The sequence below is a fragment of the Stegostoma tigrinum genome, chromosome 25 (assembly GCF_030684315.1).
Source record: "Stegostoma tigrinum isolate sSteTig4 chromosome 25, sSteTig4.hap1, whole genome shotgun sequence".
NCBI lineage: Eukaryota > Metazoa > Chordata > Chondrichthyes > Orectolobiformes > Stegostomatidae > Stegostoma > Stegostoma tigrinum.
The window spans coordinates 4,193,296-4,215,963 of record NC_081378.1 but is presented as its reverse complement, the minus strand read 5'-3'; the positions used below and the strand labels follow the sequence as shown (position 1 = coordinate 4,215,963).

General features: G+C 45.3%; 1 protein-coding gene across 10 annotated transcripts in view; it reads right to left on the bottom strand.

The window, feature by feature from the left end:
* The window catches only part of frmd4a (FERM domain containing 4A), a 702,228-nt gene that overhangs the window by 219,749 nt on the left and 459,811 nt on the right, over positions 1 to 22,668 (bottom strand). For all 10 annotated transcript variants that reach the window (XM_048553974.1, XM_048553978.1, XM_048553975.2 and 7 more), the window contains one exon: positions 11,660 to 11,754. In XM_048553974.1, the coding sequence (XP_048409931.1) occupies positions 11,660 to 11,754 (95 nt within the window). The remainder of the gene's footprint in view (positions 1 to 11,659; positions 11,755 to 22,668) is intronic.

The following is a 22,668-nucleotide window of genomic DNA, read 5'->3' as shown; positions in this document are numbered from 1 at the left end:
AGCAGTTTCCATCCCTAAAGATGTTAACAAACCAGATGGCCCTTTTCCAGTCAATCAGCAATGGCTTCACAGTCAATAGTCTCTGAATTCCAGGTTTTTAATTCAAACCCCAGCATTTGCCATGGCAGGACTGGAGTCTGGGTCAGCAGAACATCACCTGGGTCTCGGAGTTAAAACTACACAATAGCTGGGGAAGTGGGTGGAGAAACGGCAAATGGAGTTTAATACAGATAAGTGTGAAATGTTGCATTTTGGAAAGTCGAATCCTGGGAGAAGTTACATATGGATAATGATGGGATAGTGTAGGGGGAGGGGCTTAGATTAGTTCACAGGTCGGCGCAACATAGAGGGCCGAAGGGCCTGTTCTGCGCTGTATTGTTCTATGTTCTATGTTCAAACACCAGTAGGCCATTTTCTCCAGAGAACTAGCATCTTCTTTCTGTAAATAAGCAAAAGCCTGAAGCCAATCAGAAATGACTGACCATGTCATCACATGGGGTGCTTTCAACAAAGCCAACCCATTTTCCCCTGATAATGGTCCCCATTAGGAGCTTTTCTTTTTCCCTGGCTCACCATTATCCATTCCTCTGCCCTAATGTCCCCAAGCCTCTGCTTGGTCGCCCCAATGTAGAGCCCCATAGTATCAATGTGGATTTCACAAGCTTCAAAATCTCCCCTCCCCCCACTGCATCCCAAAACCAGCTCAGCTTGTCCCCGCCTCCCTAAACTATTTCTCCTCTCACCTATCCCCTCCTCCCACCTCAAGCTGCACCTCCATTTCCTACCTACTAACCTCATCCCGCCCCCTTGACCGGTCTGTCCTCACCAGACTGACACATCCCCTCCCTACCTATACTCACCTCTACAGACTCCATCCCCACCCCCTTTAACTGGTCGCTCTCCTCTCCACCTATCTTCTCCTCTATCCATCATCGATCCACCTCCCCCTCTCTCCCTATTTATTTCAGAACCCCCTCCCCATCCCCCTTTTCTGATGAAGGGTCTAGGCCCAAAACGTCAGCTTTTGTGCTGAGATGCTGCCTGGCCTGCTGTGTTCATCCAGCTCCACGCTTTGTTATCTTGGATTCTCCAGCATCTGCAGTTCCCATTATCACTCTCCGTGGATGTTGGCTGACTCGCCGTGATCTTCAACAATTTTTGTTTTCAGTAACATTTAAGAAATCAGCCTGAGCCACATCTGAGCTGCATAGCATTAACCTGGTGGAGAGGTGATCGCTCACAGAGGCTATTCTAGCACACAGTATCAGAGCTCAGATCTACCCGTCACTCCTCAGCATCCACTGCCAAAACTCATACATGAAGACCGGACTGTGAGATAGTGAAGATTTCAGTATCACTCTCGGAACCAGTGCTTACTGCAGGGCACAGGCTAACAACAGCAAAGTCTGGCTACATATTGAAGAAAAACTAGTCTAGCACTTCAGTCAATGATACAATCGAACTCTGGATTCCAGCACAACATTTGAAAACTTCACATTACACAGAATACAACCCCAGCCTGGGTGGTGTGACCCTATCTGTACCAGTTTTACATTATTTCCTCACAATGCACAATGGTAACAGCTGGCCTTTGTTAGGTTTTAAGTGCAGGGTACAATGAGACAGATCAAGCTGCATTTACTTAAACTCCCACAGGAAACGTGTACAGTATAATTTCCACGGTACCCGTGCAATTTCAAATAACAGATTCAACTGTGTGACATGGAAATTAGGCTTTGCAAACATTTATTTAATTTGCTAAGAACATCAACAGAGAGTGCATTGTATATTGTTTGATTAACAGTGAGGCATAAGCAATTAATGTTTATCAAGAGTGTCTCAAAAGCTTTTTACAGAAACATGTATTTTTACAATTTTACACTTAAGTCTTAGCTTTTGTGGCTGATACTTTCCTAGTTGCTGACAACAAACCTTCCCTCGTTTATTAGTGAAATATAATCAAGTGTGTTATTGCTTTGTGGAGAGAGGTGGTAGACAGAGGCTCCCTGTAAAGAGATGCACTGGGTGGTGTAGGAAACATGGAAAGTTCCTGAGTCGGGCAGACTCACTCAACTGTAGGGCAAATGAGGTCATTTGGCCCATCAGGTCTGCAGCAGCACTCCTGAAGAGTCCACACTTTTCCCCTCAAATTCCAGCAATTCTTTGAATGGTGCCAACACAGCTGTACCAGACATTCGAGTAAGCATCACATTCCAGAGGGTAGCCACTGGGTGTAAAAGGAGCTGGGAGATGGCAGATTGGAGTCGAGGGCAGGCCATGACACAGGTTTGCATGGCACCCCTTGGTTAAGCAGCTGGGAGTGTGGGGTGTGGATCAGTAGCCTTCTGAGCCCTGAACAACCTACTGGTTACTCAAACCTCAACATCATTCTGTTCAGCACTGCTATTAAGAAATGGTCTGGTGGGTAGCTGTCATGTGAGTTAATGTATATGAGTTAATGTCATATGAACACAATAATCTCCCCAAGCATGCTCTATTGTTCAATATGACCACAGCTGATCCACATTCCTACTGACCCTTGATCACCTTTGACCGCTTTCTTAGGCAAGAATCAATCAATCTAGCTCAGCCTTAAAAATATCAAGCTACCTCATCTCCACCCACTCTCTGCTGCAAGAGAGTTCGGTGATTCATGACCCTAAGGGAAACTGGATGCTCATCTCCTTCTGAATGTGAAGACCCCTACTTCTAAACTGTTTGCCCCGGTTCTGGGCTCTTACAAAGGGAAACATTCTCTCAGTATCCACCCTCTCAAGTCCTCCAAGGATCTTGTGTGTCTCAATGAGATTGCCTTTCATTCTAAGCTTCAATGGATACAGGTCCAGCCAGTCAAACTGTTTTCTTATCAAATATTCCTTCATCCCAGGAGTCAGTCAAGTGAACTGCCTTCTCTGAACTGCTGCGGATGTAATTAAATCCTTTCTTAAGGATGGAGGCCAGCCCTATACACAGTAAAACCAAAGTACAATTGTAGCTCCCTACTCTTATGTTCCATTTTGCAGAGATGAAAAACATTCTAGCTAGTAAATTCGGTTGATATCATAATGCTTCAAATGTTGGTGACATTTCATCGCATCACCTCTGTTTTTCTCTCCCTATATCCTGCCTGAGCTGATGATTGCATCTGGCTTTTTCTGTTTCTATTCTGTATTCCTCACAGTGTGCTACTGGGCTACCACTGTACTGTTACTCTAGTCTGTCTGTCCTCTGCTGATTGAAGAGTCTTTCTTTGCTTCAAAAAAAAGCATTGCAGCTTTCTTTATGAATAACATGCAAATTGAAGCACACTCAGTCTGAACGAAAATCCTGAGTTTAATTAATCAACCATAAGACTGTAAAGATATGGGAACAGAATTTGGCCATTCAGCTGATCAAGTCTCTCTGGCCTTTCAATCCTGGATGATTTGTTTTTTAACCCCAATGTCCTGCGTTCTCCCCATAACCTCTGATCCCTTTACTGATCAAGAACCTATCTCTGTCTTAAAGGCACTAGCGCTCCACAGCCCTCTGTAGCAGTGAGTTCCATAGATTCAGCGCCCTCTGGCTGAAGAAATTCCTCATCTTGGTTCTAAAAGGTGGTCAAATCAATATTGTTCTAAAGAAAACGGAGGTAAGGATCACCTAAGTCAGCCTCAAGCCACACAAATGAGTTCTGAAGAGGTGTCACATGTGACTCAAAACGGTGCTCTGTCCCACTCTCCACAGACACCAAACCTACTGAGTGTCTTCAGACCTGTTGGTGTTTGAAAACAACAGAGTGCTAGAGATCACAGCGGGCCAGGCAGCATCCATGCAGAGACTGCACGCTAACATTTCAAGTTTAGTCTACTGTGACCTCTGGCATTTTTTGTTTTCAGTACAGGTTCCAGCATCTGCAGTAATTTGCTCCCAGACAGTCTGAATCACTGACTTCAGTTTTGTGTGGTATCAGGGGCAGGCAAGCCAGCAAGAGAAAATAAAATGATTCAAGACCAGGATGTGACAGGTATGAAACAACATCAACAGTCCAATAGGGCAATACTGGTGAATAAAAAAAAACAGGTTTCAGGTCCATAACTGATCATTCCAGCGATTCTATCTGCCATTGAAATTATTTCCAGATTAAATGCACTGCTGCGAAGCACAAACACACAGTGAGAATGTTGGAAGACAAGTTGTTGAGACGAGTCACCCAGCTCAAACTAGTGCAGATGGAAAGAAACAATTTTGTTGAGTTATCTGAATCCCAGCTTCGGCAGCAGCTGGTGACATTCTGGAGGCAAAGGGCTGAAGCATTCCCATTTTTAAAAATCATCCAAATATCAATATTGTAAAACCAAGGTCAAAAACAGGTAAAGTCACTGCTGCCCCAGTGGACCGCAGGGCTGCTCTGTCATTAGGAGTGAGCCAATACTGGCAACATACAAATGTGAGGCAGGTCTGGATGTAACATCACACTCCTCACCCAACCCCCGAAGAACACAAGGCTCTCTCGGCTTACTCGTGATGAATTAGCCCTTTGGTGGAGTACCTGGTGTTGGCTTTTACTTGGCAAATAGCTCAGGAAAAGAAGATGCCTTCAGAGGAGGGCAGATCTTTTCTATGCTGGAGACAGCCAAGGGTGAAGGATCGAGCTGGTGGATGATCTGTGCACGGAGAAGCTGTTAATTATGGAGCAACATGTTACAACTACACCCAAACCTCCAAACCCACCTGTTTAAGCCTGCTCAGAGACAACGAGAGCTGCCGATGTTGGAGTCAGAGATAACAGTGTGGAGCTGGAGGAACACAGCAGGCCAGGCAGCATCAGAGGAGCAGGGAAGTTGACATTTTAGGGCAGAGAGATTAGCAGAGGGTTGCAGTGGGAGAGAGATCCCGAGGTCTTTCTGGAGGGAGGAGGACACTTTCTCCAAGGTGGGCATTCTTGGAAGTGACTTTTTGCAGTGGGGTTATAACTCACTCAGATAGTAAGAACTGCTGCTACTGGAGTCATAGCCAATACAGTGTGGAGCTGGAGGAGCACAGCAGGCTAGGCAGCAGCAGAGGAGCAGGAAAGTTGATGTTTCGGGTCAGGACTCTTCTTCACAAAATCCTGAAACTTCAGAAAATCTTAAAGAAGGATTCCGACCCGAAACGTGAGCTTTCCTCTTCTCAGATGCTTCCTGGCCTGCTGTGTTCCTCCAGCTCCACACTTTCTTATAAAACATTGCAGGTGTTGGGAATCTTAAACAAAAACAGAACGCTGGAGAAACTCCGGATCAGAGATAATGGGAACTGCAGATGCTGGAGAATCCAAGATAATAAAGTGTGGAGCTGGATCAACACAGCAGGCCAAGCAGCATCTCAGGAGCACAAAAGCTGATGTTTCGGGATCTGAAGAAGGGTCTAGGCCCGAAACGTCAGCTTTTGTGCTCCTGAGATGCTGCTTGCCTGCTGTGTTCATCCAGCTTCACACTTGGGTATTATGCTGGAGAAACTCAGAGGGTCTGGCAATACCTGTGGAGAGAGCAACAGAGTTAACATTTGGAGTGTGGAAGCATCATACCACACAGTGAAACTTGGTGAGTTACTCTCTAGTTAGATACATAGACAAACAAACAGTAACCTGCCTCAGTACACAGGCCCAGCTCGTCCCCTTCCCCCATTGCTTCCCAAAGCCAGCCCAGCTCGTCCTCGCCTCCCTAACCTGTTCTTCCTCTCACCTATCCCCTCCTCCCACCTCAAACCGCACCTCCATTTCCCACCTACTAACCTCATCCTGCCTCCTTGACCTGTCTGTCCTCACTGGCTGACCTATCCCCTCCCCACCCTATCTTCTCCTCTATCCATCTTTGGTCCGCCTCCCCCCCTCCCTATTTATTCCAGAACCCTCTCCCCATCCCCCTCTCTGATGAAGGATCTAGGCCCAAAACGTCACCTTTTGTGCTCCTGACATGCTGCTTGGCCTGCTGTGTTCACCCAGCTCCACACTTTGTTATCTCAGTACACAGGTAGCACTGGACAATGGTACCTTTGGACGAAAGATTTCTCTGTACTTGTGCCTGAGGCAATTTTAGACTTTCAAACTTGCTCAGAATTTCCTGACCTAGAGTTTAGAAAGTGTGGTCAACCTCACTGTGTAATCCAGGAAACCATAGAAACACACTGGCTGCCACACAGGAGACAGGGATAAGATCTACTGACAAAAGAAATTTAACTTTAGTGGGGTAAGAAAAAAAACAATGCACGCTGGTCACTGATAGGGGATTCGATATAGCTCACAGAAACTCCTTGACATGACAAACAAGTGATATTGACTTTGCAAAGACATGCCTCCTTAGCAATAACCTTTGTTCAATTTTCATAACTTTCTTTTCATCAAGTGCGTCAAGTCAATATTCATCCTTGATAATTAGAAATGAACAATCTGTTTGCCAAGAGCTACCCGTGGCTCATAATTCATTTATTTTCTCCTCTCCCTCTTTGCGATAATGGGAAATGTGCCAGGTGACTGTTAGTCCAATATGCCTGCACACACACAGGCATACGCAGTTCCAGAAACAATAAGGCAGCCCCTGATATTTGCTTGAAGTTACTTCATTTGATTCTTGGGGAAATACTTCAACCCAGAGAAAAGGAGCAATTTCTGACCTGGCCAATCACTGTCTGGATCACCTAATTGCAGGGGTCTGTACTGGCCAAGTTGTTCAGTGTCTACTTCAGTTTCGATAAGTGACTGTTTGTTTCGCTCACCTACTTTGAGTAAGTAAGTACAGTATCATTTGTACCAAAGCTGTTTCAATGAGTTATACTGAATCATTAGATATGTTTGTCCTCAGTGTCTTCGTTCGGTATTTTTGATATGGCACTGGTTCGGAGTGACAATGCAGTCAAAGAGATTTCATTGAAGTTGAGGTGCAATAGACCTGAGGGGAAGGAAAAGCAGCTCCAACAGCCCCTTTATCAATGGCATCAAAACAGCCCTTTCCATCAGCTCCTCGCCGGCTGACTGGCATTGAACACAGATTGATAGTTTATCCTTGGCCTCGTCAGGAAAGGACAGGGTAGACGGAGATAATAGGAAATGCAGATGCTGGAGAATCCAAGATAACAAAGTGTGTAGCTGGATGAACACAGCAGGCCAAGCAGCATCTTAGGAGCACAAAAGCTGATGTTTCGGGCCTAGACCCTTCATCAGAAAAAGGGGATGGGGAGAGGATTCTGAAATAAATAACGAGAGGGGGGTGGTGGATCAAAGACGGATAGAGGAGAAGATAGATGGAGAGGAGACAGATAAGTTAAAGAGGCGGGGATGGAGCCAGTAAAGGTGTCGGTGGGGAGGTAGGGAGGGGATAGGTCAGTCTGGGGAGGACGGACAGGTCAAGGAGGCGGGAGGAGGTTAGTAGGTAGGAAATGGGGGTGCGGCTTGAGTTGGGAGGAGGGGATAGGTGAGAGGAAGAGCAGGTTGGGGGGGCAGGGACGAGCTGGGCTGGTTGTGTGGTGCAGTGGGGGGAGGGGACGAGCTGGGCTGGTTTTGGGATGCGGTGGGGGAAGGGGAGATTTTGAAGCTGGTGAAGTCCACATTGATACCATTGGGCTGCAGGGTTCCCAAGCGGAATATGAGTTGCTGTTCCTGCAACCTTCGGGTGGCATCATTGTGGCACTGCAGGAGGCCCATGATGGACATGTTGTCTGAGGAATGGGAGGAGGAGTTGAAATGTTTCGCAACTGGGAGGTGCAGTTGTTTATTGCGAACCAAGCGGAGGTGTTCTGCAAAGCGGTCCCCAAGCCTCTGCTTTGATTTCCCCAATGTAGAGGAAGCCACACCGGGTACAGTGGATACAGTATACCACATTGGCAGATGTGCAGGTGAACCTCTGCTTGCTGTGGCAAGTCATCTTGGGGCCTGGGATAGGGGTGAGGGAGGAGGTGTGGGGGCAGGTGTAGCACTTCCTGTGGTTGCAGGGCAAGGTGCCGCGTGTGGTGGGGTTGGAGGGCAGTGTGGAGCGAACAAGGGAGTCGCGGAGAGAGTGATTCCTCCGGAAAGCAGACAAGGGCGTGGAGGGAAAAATGTCTTGGGTGGTGGGGTCAGATTGCAGATGGCAGAAGTGTCAGAGGATGATGCGTTGGATCTGGAGGTTGGTGGGATGGTATGTGAAGACGAGGGGGATTCTCTTTTGGTGGCTATTGCGGGGGCGGGGTGTGAGGGATGCGTTGCGGGAAACACGGTTGAGGGCGTTCTTGACCACTGGGGGAGGGTGGGGAGAAGAGTGGCGACCCTTGAAAAACGAGGACATCTGAGATGTACGGGAGTGGAATGCCTCATCCTGGGAGCAGATGCAGCGGCGGCAAAGGATTTGGAATAGGGGATAGCATTTTTGCACGAAGGTGGGTGGGAGGAGGTGTATTCTAGGTAGCTGTGGGAGATGGTGGGCTTGAAATGGAAATCGGTTTCTAGGTGGCTGCCTGAGATGCAGACAGAGGGCTCCAGAAAGGTGAGGGAGGTGTTAGAGATAGTCCAGGTGAACTTGAGGTTGGGGTGGAAGCTGTTAGTGAAGTGGATGAACTAGTCGAGCTCCTCGTGGGGAGGACAAGGCGGTGCCGATACAGACATCGATGTAACGGAGGAAGAGGTGGGGTTTAGAGCCAGTGCAGGTACGGAAGAGATGGAGATAAACTGCTTCCACTGGCTGCAGATTCTAGGGTGACATGATGGCTCAGTGGTTAGCAATGCTGCCTCAGTGCCAGGGGCACAGGTTCAGCAGCAAGGTGGAAAGATTTACCACACTGAAGGAGGCCATTTGGACCATCGTGTCTGTGCTGGTCTAAAAAGATCTCTCTCACCCAATCCCATCTTCCAAGTCTTGGAAGTCTTGGTTATGATTTGTCAAGGGTGTGTCCAAGCACTTTTCAAATGTGATGAGTGCTTCTGCCTGTACTACCCTGTCAGGCAGTGAACTCCTCACCCTCACCACCCTGTGGGATGAAGGAAAATACTCCCAGGAATATAGGAAAAGGAACAGTCCATTCAAACCTTCCAATCTGTTCTGCCATTCAGCGAGACTGTGGCTGATCTGTGGCCTAACTCCATTATTACCTGCCTTTGGCCCATATCCCTTATACATATTCTCAAAACTCTTTCATTTAAAATTAATAACTGATTCAATATCCAGTTTTGTTTGTGGAAGAGTTCCATACCGCTACTACAGTACTACATTTTGTGTGTGGAAGTGCTTCCTAACATCAGTCAGGAACAGTGTGGCCCAAATTCTCAGGCTATGTCCCTAGCTCTAGAATCACAGAATTGTTACAGTGTAAGAGCAGGCCATTCGGCCCATCACAACCACATCAACCCTGCAGATCATCCCACCTAGGTGCACCCGCATCTTCCCCGCCCCATCCCATGACCTTGCATTTCCCATGACTAATCCACCTAGTTTGCACATTACGAGGAAATTTAGCATGGCCAATCCACCTAACCTGTATATCTTTGGACTGTGAGTATAAACTAGAGCATCTGGCAGAAGCCCACACAGACAGGGAGAATGTGTGAACTCCACACGAAAAGTAGAATTGAACCTGTGCCCCTGGCACTGAGGCAGCATTGCTAACCACTGAGCCATCGTGCCACCCTAGAATCTGCAGCCAGTGGACTCAGTTTATTTCAGTCCATGCTGTCTTTTCCTGTTAATGTCTTGAAGGCTTCAATCAAAGCACCCCTTAACATCCTAAATTATAGAGAAAACGGGTCTAATTTGTAAAATATCTCCTCAAAATATAATTTCCGTAGAATTCTTCTTAAAAGGTTTGCTCCTTGATTATTGCTGAGTTAGTAAGGGAAATAGAGTTGACATAGGGATTTGTAAAATGCGTTTTGATTGCGTTCCTTGAGATAAGGGACAACTGTGTCATAAATGGAGTGAAGTGAGTTTTACTTCTGCGTATTTTTTGAAACTGAACGGCCACTGGGTCGGAGTTTCACCCACAAGCTATCATCTGGCTGAACGAGAGCAAAATGGAAAGGGAGATACGTGTGTTTGCATCATGTGTTGTGGAGTGTTGGCATTAATGTGGCATTAAAATAGGCGATGACAGGAAGCAAGATTTATGAGAGGGCACACACCATGCAAGATTCTTAATAATAAATCGATTCACAAAGAGTAGAGGAGATTAAAGATACAAAATCCCTGGAAGGTACAAATCCTGCAAAGCAATGAGGCACTATAACATCAGCTGAACTGTGCTTCACTGGAAGCTACTTGGCAAAATGGCCAGAGTTGACATGAGGTAAATAGCGAGTTTTGAAGTAAATGCATTTTTATTCAGAAGGAGCGATTCAGATTTCCAATACGCAGCTGATAAGTCGAAGGATAAATTCAGTAACAGCTTTCAAAAAGGAATTGGATAATTATTTGATTGAGAAAGAGATACAGAGATGTGGGCAAAGAGCAGAGAACAGCAAGTGACTGGACTGGTTTTCAGAAGAAATGGAGCAGACTAGATGGGGAAAATGGCCCTGTTCTGCGCTGTACAATCTATCCTTCGCAAATCTGTGAAAAGATACATTTTGTCAAAGCTTTTCACCTTGCACTTGTCAGGACAAATGCTAGAAATAGCCCATTAGAGGTGAACAACATGTGACACGGTATGAAAAGGAAGCGCTGAGTGGTTGGCAAGTGGACTCTGATTAAGAGAGGGGTTGCCATGGAGAACGCACCTGTTGATACTAATAGACAGTTAATTGCCAGCTTGTGTCAAAATTTAAACCACGTAGGTTAATTCCGAACAATCAGGCTGTTGCCCCGAGAAGTCAGCCAGAGAGTGGATGTTACCTATTTGTTGTGGAAATAGACACAGCTTAAGGACAGGACGATCTGCAAAAATGAGACCCTCTATATCAATAAGCGCAGGTTCCAGTACACACAAGCGCACCATGTTTTGGAGCATGGCTCCGAAAGCTTGTGATTTCAAACAAGCCTGTTGGACTATAACCTGGTGTCGTGTGGTTTCTGACCTTGTCCACCCCAGTCCAACACTGGCACCTACACATCATCGCTGGATTGGTCATGAGTGAAGTCCTTCATCTTCAATCCAGGATTACGACACAACCTTGGTATATTCCATATTCCTGACATCATGGCAAAAATACTAAAGAACCGACCAACATTAACTTCAGAAACGAACATATACCACAAGGACAGCTGACAAAGCTTTGAAATTATGTTATCTCTTGTTAGCAAAGAGTCATCAATGTGTATGCAATTTCTTTGCTCTGGGTGGTACATCTAAACAGGGATATTGCCTCAACTTGGAACACCAGAGACCGGAATCCTGCTCAATTTTTCTTGGTGTTTGCTCACTAATATTTGATCTGTGTAATCTTGAGGCCAAAGGTATAAATTCCCTCTGAAACCAGGAAAGGAATGAGTATTAGATGCACAATTTACAATGATACTCCAATGAATGCTCACACATTACAGCGATGCTAATCACATCTTAAGTGCTGTCTTATTGTGGAGCAAATTGATTGATTTTAGAAGTGTCTGACACCCCTGGGATTGATCTCTCTTTACAGTCTTCTCATTATTGACACCTCAGCAATCTCGTTTGCCTGTTATTTGTGCATCAGGGAGAACAGCAGCATCTTAAAGGCATAGCAAGGGTAAAATACAGCACTTACGTTTCATCTGTGAATGCTATTCCAAAATATTCCTTTTCCTTCAGGTTGAAGTGAGATGCCACCAGGTCAAGCAGCTCCTTTGCCAAGAGTTTAGGCTGGAAGAGAAACAGAAGCAAATCATTCTGGTGTCTGACAGGAATGCAATCATTCCAATCCTCTCCAGGGACACATCCAACCTCATTTCTAATCAGTGTTTGTGCAATGTCTGCTACCCTCACCTTTAATTCATTGAGTTACTGAGATACTGACATTGCGTCTTCAATGGAATGGGAGTTCTTTTGATTGAGTCCATCGCAGACTTATACAGAATAGGGACAGCATCTCTATTAACACCTTCACTCTCACTGAAAAGGATTCACTATTTCGGAATGTAAGCAGGAGAGACTGTAGGCTAGTCTGCCAACAGTGGTCTCTTTGCTGCTCAATCCAGGATAAGATTCTGTACAAGCCCAGACCAATGGCCTCCTTTAGGGAGTTGGTGTATGTAGGATGTGCAAAGCTGAATTAAAAGAGGAGTTTTTCTGACAGAGGGTGCTGTTGGTCAACTATAAACAAGCATCTTCCCAAACCAGCTGCTAATGCAAACTGTGTGGGAGGGAAAACCTTAAATTCTAACAGGGAAACACACTTTGAACAAGATATCAGGAGATGGCAGATTGCTTTGAGAGAGAAAGATGCATGTTGATCTCATGCCTTTCACTACCAATGCCTCAAAGCACTCTGAACGGTCCAATGTTATTGAGAAAATGCAGTCAGTGTGCGCACAGCAAGCTCCCAAAAACAACAGTGTGATGATGACAAGTTAATTGGCTGTGCTGACATGACGATAAAACTTCTACATCCTCCCAAGACCTCAGTCGAACACATTCCCCTGTGAAGGGGCCTTGACCACAGCAGCACACCGTCTGTGCTTCATTGGAACTCCAGCCTGGATCACTGCTCTCCAGTCCTGCTTTCTTTTTGGGTTGGGGGGTTGGTGTTGGAGTTTCACCCTCAAACCTGACAGAGAGACAAGACTTTCTATAAGGACAGAACTGAAAAAAAAGAGTGACATCTTGCCAACCTTGAACTGAATCTAGGTTCGACCATACTAAGGACACTTAGGCACTGGGAAAGGTACTGATGAGATTTACAGGGATGATCTCAGGAATGTGGCATTTACTGGCATCAGGAACAGTGTCAGTCTCTTTCTCCTATCAGGGGGTGACCAAATAGGAACCTTTCTAATTCTGAAAGGTTTTGATAGAACAGACACAGAGAGAATCCCTCCACCTCAAAGGAAGAGCAGAACCAGAGACCCTCAGCATAAAGGGAATCACTGAGACACCAAATAAGGAAAACAGCACTTACGAGAAGGCCATTCAGCCCCTCAGGCCTGTCTGACCATTGAACAGGATTATGGTTGTTCTGATTGTGGCTTCAATTCCACTGTCTTATTGGCTGCCCTCATGACCCTGGACACAGTTGTCTACTGAAGATCTAACAAAATCACCCTTGAATAAGTTTAAAAGATCAGCTACCATTGCTTTGTGGAGATGGAATTTCACACACTACAGATCCTTTCAGAGAAAATATTCTCCTCATTTCTGTATAAAAGAGAGAAGTTTTATTCTTAAATGGTGCTCCCATGGTTTAGTCTATCCCACAAGTGTACATCCTCCAGGCAAACACCCTACCCAGTCCCTTCACCATGTTTCATTAAGAGTCCTCTCTTCTCCAACAGTGATGGATCATACTGCTTTCTTCATCAAATAACCCCTTCATTCCAGAACTACTTGTGAAGCAACTCAAACTTTTTTTAAAAAAGCAATGACTTTTTTTAAAGTTAAGGAGACCAAAACTGTACAGAGTCTTGCAGATGTGTTCTCTGCAAAGCTCTGTCTAGTGGAGATCAAACATCCCCACTTTTCGTTTCATTCCCCTCGCAATAAACAAGTTCATTCCAGGTGCCTTCCTAATCACTTGCGGTACCTGCAGACGAACTTTGTGATTTACTGAGGGAAGGTGGTGGCACAGTAATGATGTCACAGAACCTGTAATCTAGAGCACTAGGTTAATGTTGTGGTAACATGGGTTTGAATCTCACTGTGGTAGATGGTGAAAGGTAAATTAAATAAAACCTGGAATTAGAAAAAAACCTAGTCTAATGGTGACCTTGTAACCCCTGTCACATGAGATAATGGGAACTGCAGATGCTGGAGAAGTCCAAGATAATAAAATGTGAGGCTGGATGAACACAGCAGGCCAAGCAGCATCTCAGGAGCACAGGTGCTCCTGAGATGCTGCTTGGCCTGCTGTGTTCATCCAGCCTCACATTTTATAACCCCTGTCACATGTTGGTTCATGAATGCCTTTCAGGGAAGGAAATCTACCTCCTCACCTTAACCTGGCCACATGTTAATCCAGACCCATGGCAATGTGCTTCATTCTTAAATGCCCTCAGATGGCTGAGGGGGGAAAATCAGGGATGGGTAATAAATAGTGGCCTTGCCAGTATTCACATACAAGGATGGCACAGTGGTGAGTGCTGTTGCCTCACAACACCAGGCACCTGGGTTTGATGCCACGCTTGGGCAATTGACTGTGTGGGGTTTGCACATTCTCCTTGTGTCTGCGTGGGTTTACTCCCACAGTCCAAAGATATGTGGGTTAGGGTGGATTGGCCATGCTAAATTGCACATAGTGTCCAGGGATGTGCAGGCTAGGTGAACTAACCTTGAGAAATGCAGGGTGAGAGAGACAGGGTAGGATGTTCTTCAGAGGGCTGGTGTAGACTTGAGGGACTGAATGGCCCGTTCCACACTGCAGGGATTCTATAGTGATTCTAACAAAAAGCACTTGGCCATCCAATCTCTGAACAACTGGGATCTGCAGTCTCTCTAAACTTCAAAAATAACATGTTGGCCGGAAGAATAGAGAAGCAACATGGGCGTGTTCACATTTAGCCACATTATACCCCATCCACAAAACTGTTGCCCATTTCACTTAGCCTGTCTTCATCCCTTTGCAGATTCCCCACGTCCCCTTGACAACTCACTTCTCTCTACCTCGGTGTGATCTGCAGATGTAGCGCACCACACTCAATCCTTTGCCTTGAGAAATGCAAAAGAAACCTCTTCCCTCAGACTACCGCAGCGAGTGGTTAAGATTCAGTTATAATTCAGATGCATTTAAAAGGGTAAGTTAAAGAATGCCACAGGAGGAAGAGAGAAGCAGAAGCTTATACTAATGGGGTCAGCTGAGAAAAGATGGGAGGGGGCTTGAATAAAGAATAACCATCAGCACAGAATGATTGGGCTGAATGGCCTGTTTCTATGCTATATATCTGATATGTAAATGGAAATTAAAAATTCATTTTTAAAAAATCTAACTGTCCAGCTAATACTAAAACAGAGGTGTTAATTGTATATCTGTGTATTCACTTCATTCCCAACAAAATCAGGGATTTTAATCTGGAGACTCCCTGTATCAACCAACCACAAAGTGAAGTGAGTGCCAAAGACAGAATCATTTTCTCTAGGGCTTAAAGATCACACAGAATGAGTTGGTCGGTCTTGCTGAGGGATGATTGATTTCTTTAAATCAATTATTTTTTATTGGTAATGAAAGAGCTTATTAAAAATGGAGTTTCATTCCTGCCTCTCAATCCCTGGAACTAATACAAGTTCAACTGGCACTGGTACAGAATGAGAAAAGTTCAGCTTCAGACCCACATCTGAATTACGAATGCTCACCTGCATAATGTATAGATGGCCTCTACAAATGGAACATTTCATAGCTCTGCCTGTGTTACAAGAGTCCAAAAGGGCTTTGCTCAGATTTTAGTTGTTTTGATGTCTTTTGACAATCTAACATTTCTCAATGTCACCTTTGTTTTCAGGCCACCAGGGAAACTAGCCAAAGCGTTCCTTTAAGTCAATCCATGATAATTCCAAGCCATGAACCAGAAAGGAGTGGGGCTGAGTCAGTATGCACCCACTGGAAGGTTCAGTTGCACTGGGGAGTAGTATAGGCTGGATTGCTGTACCCTCTGCTTGCTTCTCTCACTCAGGGCTCCTCGTTCTTTTGTAGTGTGTTGATACCCCTTCCCCTTCTCATATCTGTCCTAATCCTGTCTTGCTTGTAACTCTGTTACTCCCTTGACACTAAGTTCTTTTTCCTCTCCCCTTGGTGAACTAATATTCACAACCATTTCGAGTCATATCCCTGCACACTGTTTGATTGACACTTTTAAGCAACCTGTATGGACGTGGTGCAACACAGCCTTGGGGCAGAGAGAACTTGAACCAGCGTCTCCTGGGCCAAAGGTAGTGTCACTATCACTGGCACAAGTGCCCTCCACCCTCAGAACATGTGAAACAGCAGAAGGCCATCTGGCCCAATCAAGGCTCCTCGGCCATTCAATAAAATCATGGCTGATCTTTCAGTGGACTCAGCTCCACTTAGCCGGCAAATGACCATAATCCTTAATTCCTTTACTGTTCCAAAATCTATCTTTGCCTTAAAAAAACTCAATGAGGTAGCCTCAACTGTTTCACTGGGCTGGGAATCTCATTCACAACCCCTTTTTGTGAAGAAGCCTGCTTTATAATAAGCTTCTCCAGGAACGTCTGGACTCCACGTGGGCCTTCTCACCCATTATCAAGTCAGGATCTTCAACATCGTACACAAGGCTGAGAAGATGTGATTGTACAGGACGTGCTCGTGTGTTTTAAAAAAGACTTCTGCCTTTTTTTTAAACCTGCAGCAACTGCTGATAGACAGGAGAGGTGGAAATCCAGCCCCTCTGAGCTCCCTGTGCGGTTGATGGTTACAAAAATAAACACCCCACAACATGGTCGACAAAATTCAACCAGTCCCTCAGTAGCTCAATGTGCGCAAGTATCAGAGTGTGCCTCTGTATTTTATTTAGGGTGATGTAGTGTTTTACCATTCACCGAGTCCAGGTTGCTATGGCAACAGACACTTTTCGCATGCATGCTATGGTGAGGACAGAGGCTCCGATTTCTTTCGACTGCACAGCTGATCAGAAATCTCTTCCCACTGAGCCACCAGCTTCCAGAATACATGGTGTAAGGATTTACAAATCAATACCAGTTTGGTGACATTATCCCTATCTCTGGACCAGGAGACCCGGGTTCAAATCCTACCAGCTATAGTGGGGTGTGATAGCAACTCTGAGAATCTCGTTGAAAAATATCTAAACACAAGCTCCCCATTAAATCCTACAGTGGGCATTGAGCCCACTGTGTTGGAGTCAGACAGACAAATGTCTGTCAACTATGGGAACTACAAACAGCCTTTCCCGGATGTGTAAACAGGAAGGTATCATCAACACACACAACTTGGGATTTCAGCTAAAACCTGTCCCCCACTGTCAGAGAGCACAAAGCAGCCCTTCAGCCAAACAGGTCTGTGCTGATCCCACCAATCCCACTTTCCAGCCCTTGGGTACTATGATATTTCACATGCTCGTTTATGTATGTTTCAAAGGTGCATTCCAGCATCCCACCAGCTTCTGGATGAAAAGGGTTTTCTTTAAGTCTCCTCTAAAGCTCCTGCCCTTCACATTAAAGTTATGCCTCCTTGTAAATGAGGCTTCAGCTAAGGGGGTACAGCTGCTTCCTGTCAATCTTAGACTCCTCAATCTTCATGCCCCATGCAGGGGTCCTCTTGTGGTGCAATGGTAGCATCTCTACCCATGGACTGAAGGACCTGGGTTCAAGTCCCACGTGCTAGAGGTGTGCAATAAACATCTCTGAACAGATCTATTAGGAAAAATAGATTAAATCATAGAAAGAATTGTACACCTCAATCAGGACCCCACTCAACCTTTCCTGCTCTAAAGAAAACAATCCATGCTTATCCAGGCTCTCTTCATCACTGATTCTGCTAATATTTCATCACTGAAATGCTCCATCCCAGGTAACATCCTGGCAAATCTCCTCCTGCATCCCCTCCAGGGCAATCCTAACCTTCCTGGAGTATGGACACCAGAACTGCACACGTTAATCCAGGTGTGGTCTAACCAGTGTCCTGTACAGCTCCAACATCACCTCCCTGCGTTAATCTCTGCCTCAACTGACATTATTAAAATAACATTTTTTAAAATTTATTCACAGGATTGGGGCATCACTGGGCAGTTAAGAGTCGATCACATTGCAGTGGGTCTGGAGTCACACGTAGGCCAGACCAGATAAGGATGGCAGTTTCCTTCCCTAAAGGACTTTTCAACAATCCATTCACAGTCATCATTAGACTCTTAATTCCAGTTTTTTAAAAAACAAACTGAATTAAAATTCCACCATCTGCCATTTGAACCCAGGAACCCAAGACACTATCTGGTTCTCTGGATTAACAATCCAGCAATAAAACCACAAGGCCATTGCCTCCCCTGTCCCCATGTGCTGAAATAATGTGTTTTGGAAAATACTAAGCAGAAGTTTACTATGAAACATGCGAGTCCTTCTTGATGTGTACTGTCCAAGAAAGTAAGATATTTCCACCTCAAAAAACCAAAGAACTACGGATGCTGGAAATCAGAAACAAAACCAGAAATCAGTACAGGCTCTGAAGAAGGGTCACTGGACGTTAACTCTGCTTTCTCTCCACAGATGCTGCCAGACCTGATGCCATTTCTGATTCTGCTAATATTTTCATCTTGTCTAGTCTTATTTAAATGTAGTTCTTAGAGCTGAAGGGGCGAAAGGGTATGGAGGGGCAGAAACTGAATCCGGGGACTGAGTTGGATGATGAACCATGATTGTATAGAATGATGGAGCAGGCTTGAAGGGCTGAATGAACTACTCCTGCTCTTAATTTCTATGTATATCTGGTGTGAGATTAGTACCATGTGCGGTTAACAGATTAACTGGAAGTAAAGTCAGACCAGAAACAAATGTTTACTCTGTTCCACTCTGAACAGATGCTGCCAGGCCTGCTTAGTTTCTTTAGTATTGTGTGTATCTTTCAGATTTCTTTTAGAACAGATTGAATATCATGACCTTACGTGACCTGTGGGCATTTTCTGTACACTGTACTGGAAGGTGGAAAATAGAGGTTTGTCAAACAGACCCTTTCAGAATGCATGTTTCTTCCTGCCCCCACCACTGTCCCTAGCTCGCTGCCTCTGGGCTGAACTGTCAGTAACATGGAGTCACCTGATCAGGAGTATACACACCCATAAACAGAAGGAAGGCCGAATTTAAATGACTCTGCATGCTGCGATCAAGAATTCAACAGACAGCATCATGTGAGATAATAAAGTGTGAAGCTGGATGGACACAGCAGGCCAAGCAGCATCTCAGGAGCACAAAATATGACGTTTTGGGCCTAGACCCTTCAGAGATTCTCGAAACGTCAGCTTTTGTGCTCCTGAGATGCTGCTCGGCCTGTGTTCATCCAGCTTCACACTTTGTTATCTTGGATTCTCCAGCATCTGCAGTTCCCATTATCTCAGCATCATGAGAGTCATGATGAAGGGTGTAAATGCAAAACGTCAGCTTTCTTGGTCCTCTGATGCAGCCTATGTTCCTCGGGGCCCCACACCATGTTGACTGTGTGCACACACTCACTCCGCTGAGAGTCTCTCTATGCTCACCAATCAGTGCCTGCCCCACAATGGTTAGCAATAGCCCAGAGAGAGCAGCTAGAACATGTATAAACTGGAACAACTTGTGGACAGGGGCTGGACAACTTCTGATAGAAACAACTGCAGTACAGAACAAAACTCCTATCATTGACTAGCTCCAGGATATTGGGGAGAGAAGTCGGAGAGTGTAGTACGTGATAGGCTCTCAGTAAGACAACGTTTGAATTCAGAGATCTCTCTCATGAGTGTTCCTGGCTCCTCAATAATTACTGCTGTTGGCTAGTTGATATTGAAATGAACCCACACATTATTGCAAAGAGTACCGAGTGAATCCAATTTTCATTACAGGTCTCAGTCTACTGAACCCTCAGATAATGGTGTACATTTGGAGGAGTGTGATCCAGGCAGTGAGGAGGCCAGATCTGATGGAAGAAGACTTTGATTGCAGGAGAGGGCTGCAATTGAGAGACAAGGGGGTGGGAACAGCTGGCAATGGGGGTTGACACAGACCCATTGCCAAACTGTGCAGGCCAACACCGTTTGGCTAGGGACTTGCCCATCACTCGTTTAAAATAGTTTCTAAATCAACCTGTTCAGAGATGTTATTACACATCTCTGGAGCAAGTGCGACTTGAAGCCAGGTCTCCCACTGCATCAGAAAGGCCTTCTGTCACTAATTTAATACCAGCACCAGTGAGAAGAAGGCTTTAGCTGAACATTAATTACCCACTGAAGGGCTTCATTTGGCCCACTGTGCGGTGTGCCTCCTAACACCAGTAGTAAAACTGCAAGCCTTAATGAATGAATTCACATTTGAACATACCAGCAGGGAAATCAGTCCTGTATGTTTAACACCTCCATCACTGAATTCCCCAGTGTCAATGTCCTCAGGGTTACCACTGACCAACAACTCAGCTCAGCTCACAACATAAACAGTGGCTACAACAGCAAGTCAGAGGCTGGGAATCCTGCATAGAATAACTCACCTCCTGACTCTGAGTCAGCAGTTCAAGAAAGCAGCTTACTGCCACTTTCTCAACAGCAACTAAGGCTGGGCAACAAATATTGTTCTGGCAACATCCACATCTCATTAAAAAATGAACAATGAGGATTCTCTAAATAATCTCTAAGTTAATCACAAGGACACTACTTACATGGACATGGTGGTATAGTGTCGACAGAATTAAGCTAATAGTCTCATGGCCTAGTGATAATGGGATTCTCCAGCATCTGCAGTTCCAAGATAACAAAGTGTGAAGCTGGATGAACACAGCAGGCCAAGCAGCATCTCAGGTGCACAAAAGCTGATGTTTCGGGCCTAGACCCTTCATCCGAAACGTCAGCTTTTGTGCTCCTGAGATGCTGCTTGGCCTGCTGTGTTCATCCAGCCTCACATTTTATTCTCATGGCCTAGCTCACTGCTTTTAAGACATGGCTTAGAGAAGCTAATGAAATTTAATTTCAGTTCATAAATCTTGCATCTAAAGCTAGTCTCAGTGATGGAATTCTCCAGCATCTGCAGTTCCCATTATCTCTAACTATCAATGATTTTTTTTTCCCCCCCCTCGCAACAATCTGGTTCACTAATGTACTTCAGAGAAGGCGATCTACCATCCTTAAAGTGTGAAGCTGGATGAACACAGCAGGCCAGGCAGCAAGCTTGTGTGCTCCTGAGATGCTGCTTGGCCTGTGTTCATCCAGCTCCACACTTTGTTATCTTGGATTCTCCAGCATCTGCAGTTCCCATTATCACTGATCTACCACCCTTACCTGGTCTGGGCCTACCTTTGACTACAGACCCACAGCACTGTGGCTGACCCTTAACTGCCGTTTTAAATGGCCAAGTGAGCCATTCAGTTTAAGGGCAATTAGGGATGGACAATAAATGCTGGCCCTGTCCACACTGCCTTTTTCCAAAAAAAATGAAAACATCAAAATACAAATTACCTCAAAAGCAAGTCAATTAATGTGCCAAAGTTGTTCTGAATTTCCAAAATTCAACACTTCATCTTACAAAGGCTTGCAACGCTAAATGCAATTTAACATTCGCTGCTTCAGAGAGTGTGGTTAAGGATCACATTGAAAACCAGGCTTGACAATGAAAAATGTGCCTTGCTGGAGACCAATTGGATAAATGAACATATCCCTTTGTTCCAAGATCCCAAGGCATTCGACACAGATTTTAAATTATCCGACATTTAAGCAAAGAACAGAAAAATAATCACACTTATTAAATGATTGCTTTATTCATCCTGAAAATCACAGTTATGTATTTTCACTAGTTGATGGCGAAGGCATTATGTTTTGCTGAGTGGTTTTGCTCCAAATTTTATTTTTGACTACCTGCTGGTACACATTTCCCTTCACTTATTTTCTCACTGTCAATCCTCAAGCTTCCTCTGTCGGCATGTCCCAAACCCCACAACTCTACTGCAACAAACATGGAATCCTGAAGAAACTCTCCAGGTCTGGCAGCATCTGTGCAGAGAGAAACAGGGTTAATATTGCGAGGCCAGTGATCCCTTTTCAGGACAGTTCTCTTAGAACTCCATGGCCTAGTTGGACAAGTGCAGCAGGCACTTAGGAACACCACAATCTTTCAGTTCACCTCCAAATCACACACTGTCCAGAGCAGGAAACACCATACTCAACAGTTTCTGGGACTTCTTTCCTCATTTGTTTGTAGGATGTGTGCATTGCTGGTTGGACCAGTATTTGCTGCCCATACTTAACTGCCCTGGAGAAGGTGGTGGTGTGTTGTCCATCAGCTGCGGGGGCACCCACAATGCCATTAGGGAGGGAATTCCAACGAAACTGAAGGAATGGCAATATATTTCCAAGTCAGGATGATGAGTGGCTCGGAGGAGAACTTGCAGGGGGTGGTATTCCTGCATATCTGCTGCACCTGGTCTTTCAAGGTGGTGGAGGTCATTTTGAAAGGTGTTGTCGAAGAAGCCTTGGGGAATAACTGTAGTGCATCTTGTAGATGGTACACACTGATCATAAGACAGAGAAGAATTAGGCCATTCAGCCCACTGAGTCTGCGCCATTATTCGATCATGGCTCTTATGTTTCTCAATCCCATTCTCTTGCCTTCTCCCCATAACTTTTGATCCCCTCCCTAGGCAAGAACTTATCCCTGTCTTGAATACACATTGATTTGGCCCCCATAGCCTTCTGTCACCCTATCCCCGTAAACTTGCATTTCCGTGACTAACCCACCTTGCCTGCACATCCTGGGCACTACAGGCATTTCCCACGGCTAATCCACCTACTTGTGCATCTTTGGTCTGTGGGAGGAAACTGGAGCAAACCCACACAGGCACAGGGAGAACATGCAAACTCCATAAAGGCAGTCGCCTGAGGGTGGAACTGAACCAGGGTCCCTGGCAGACTGAATGTGGAAGATGGTGGATGT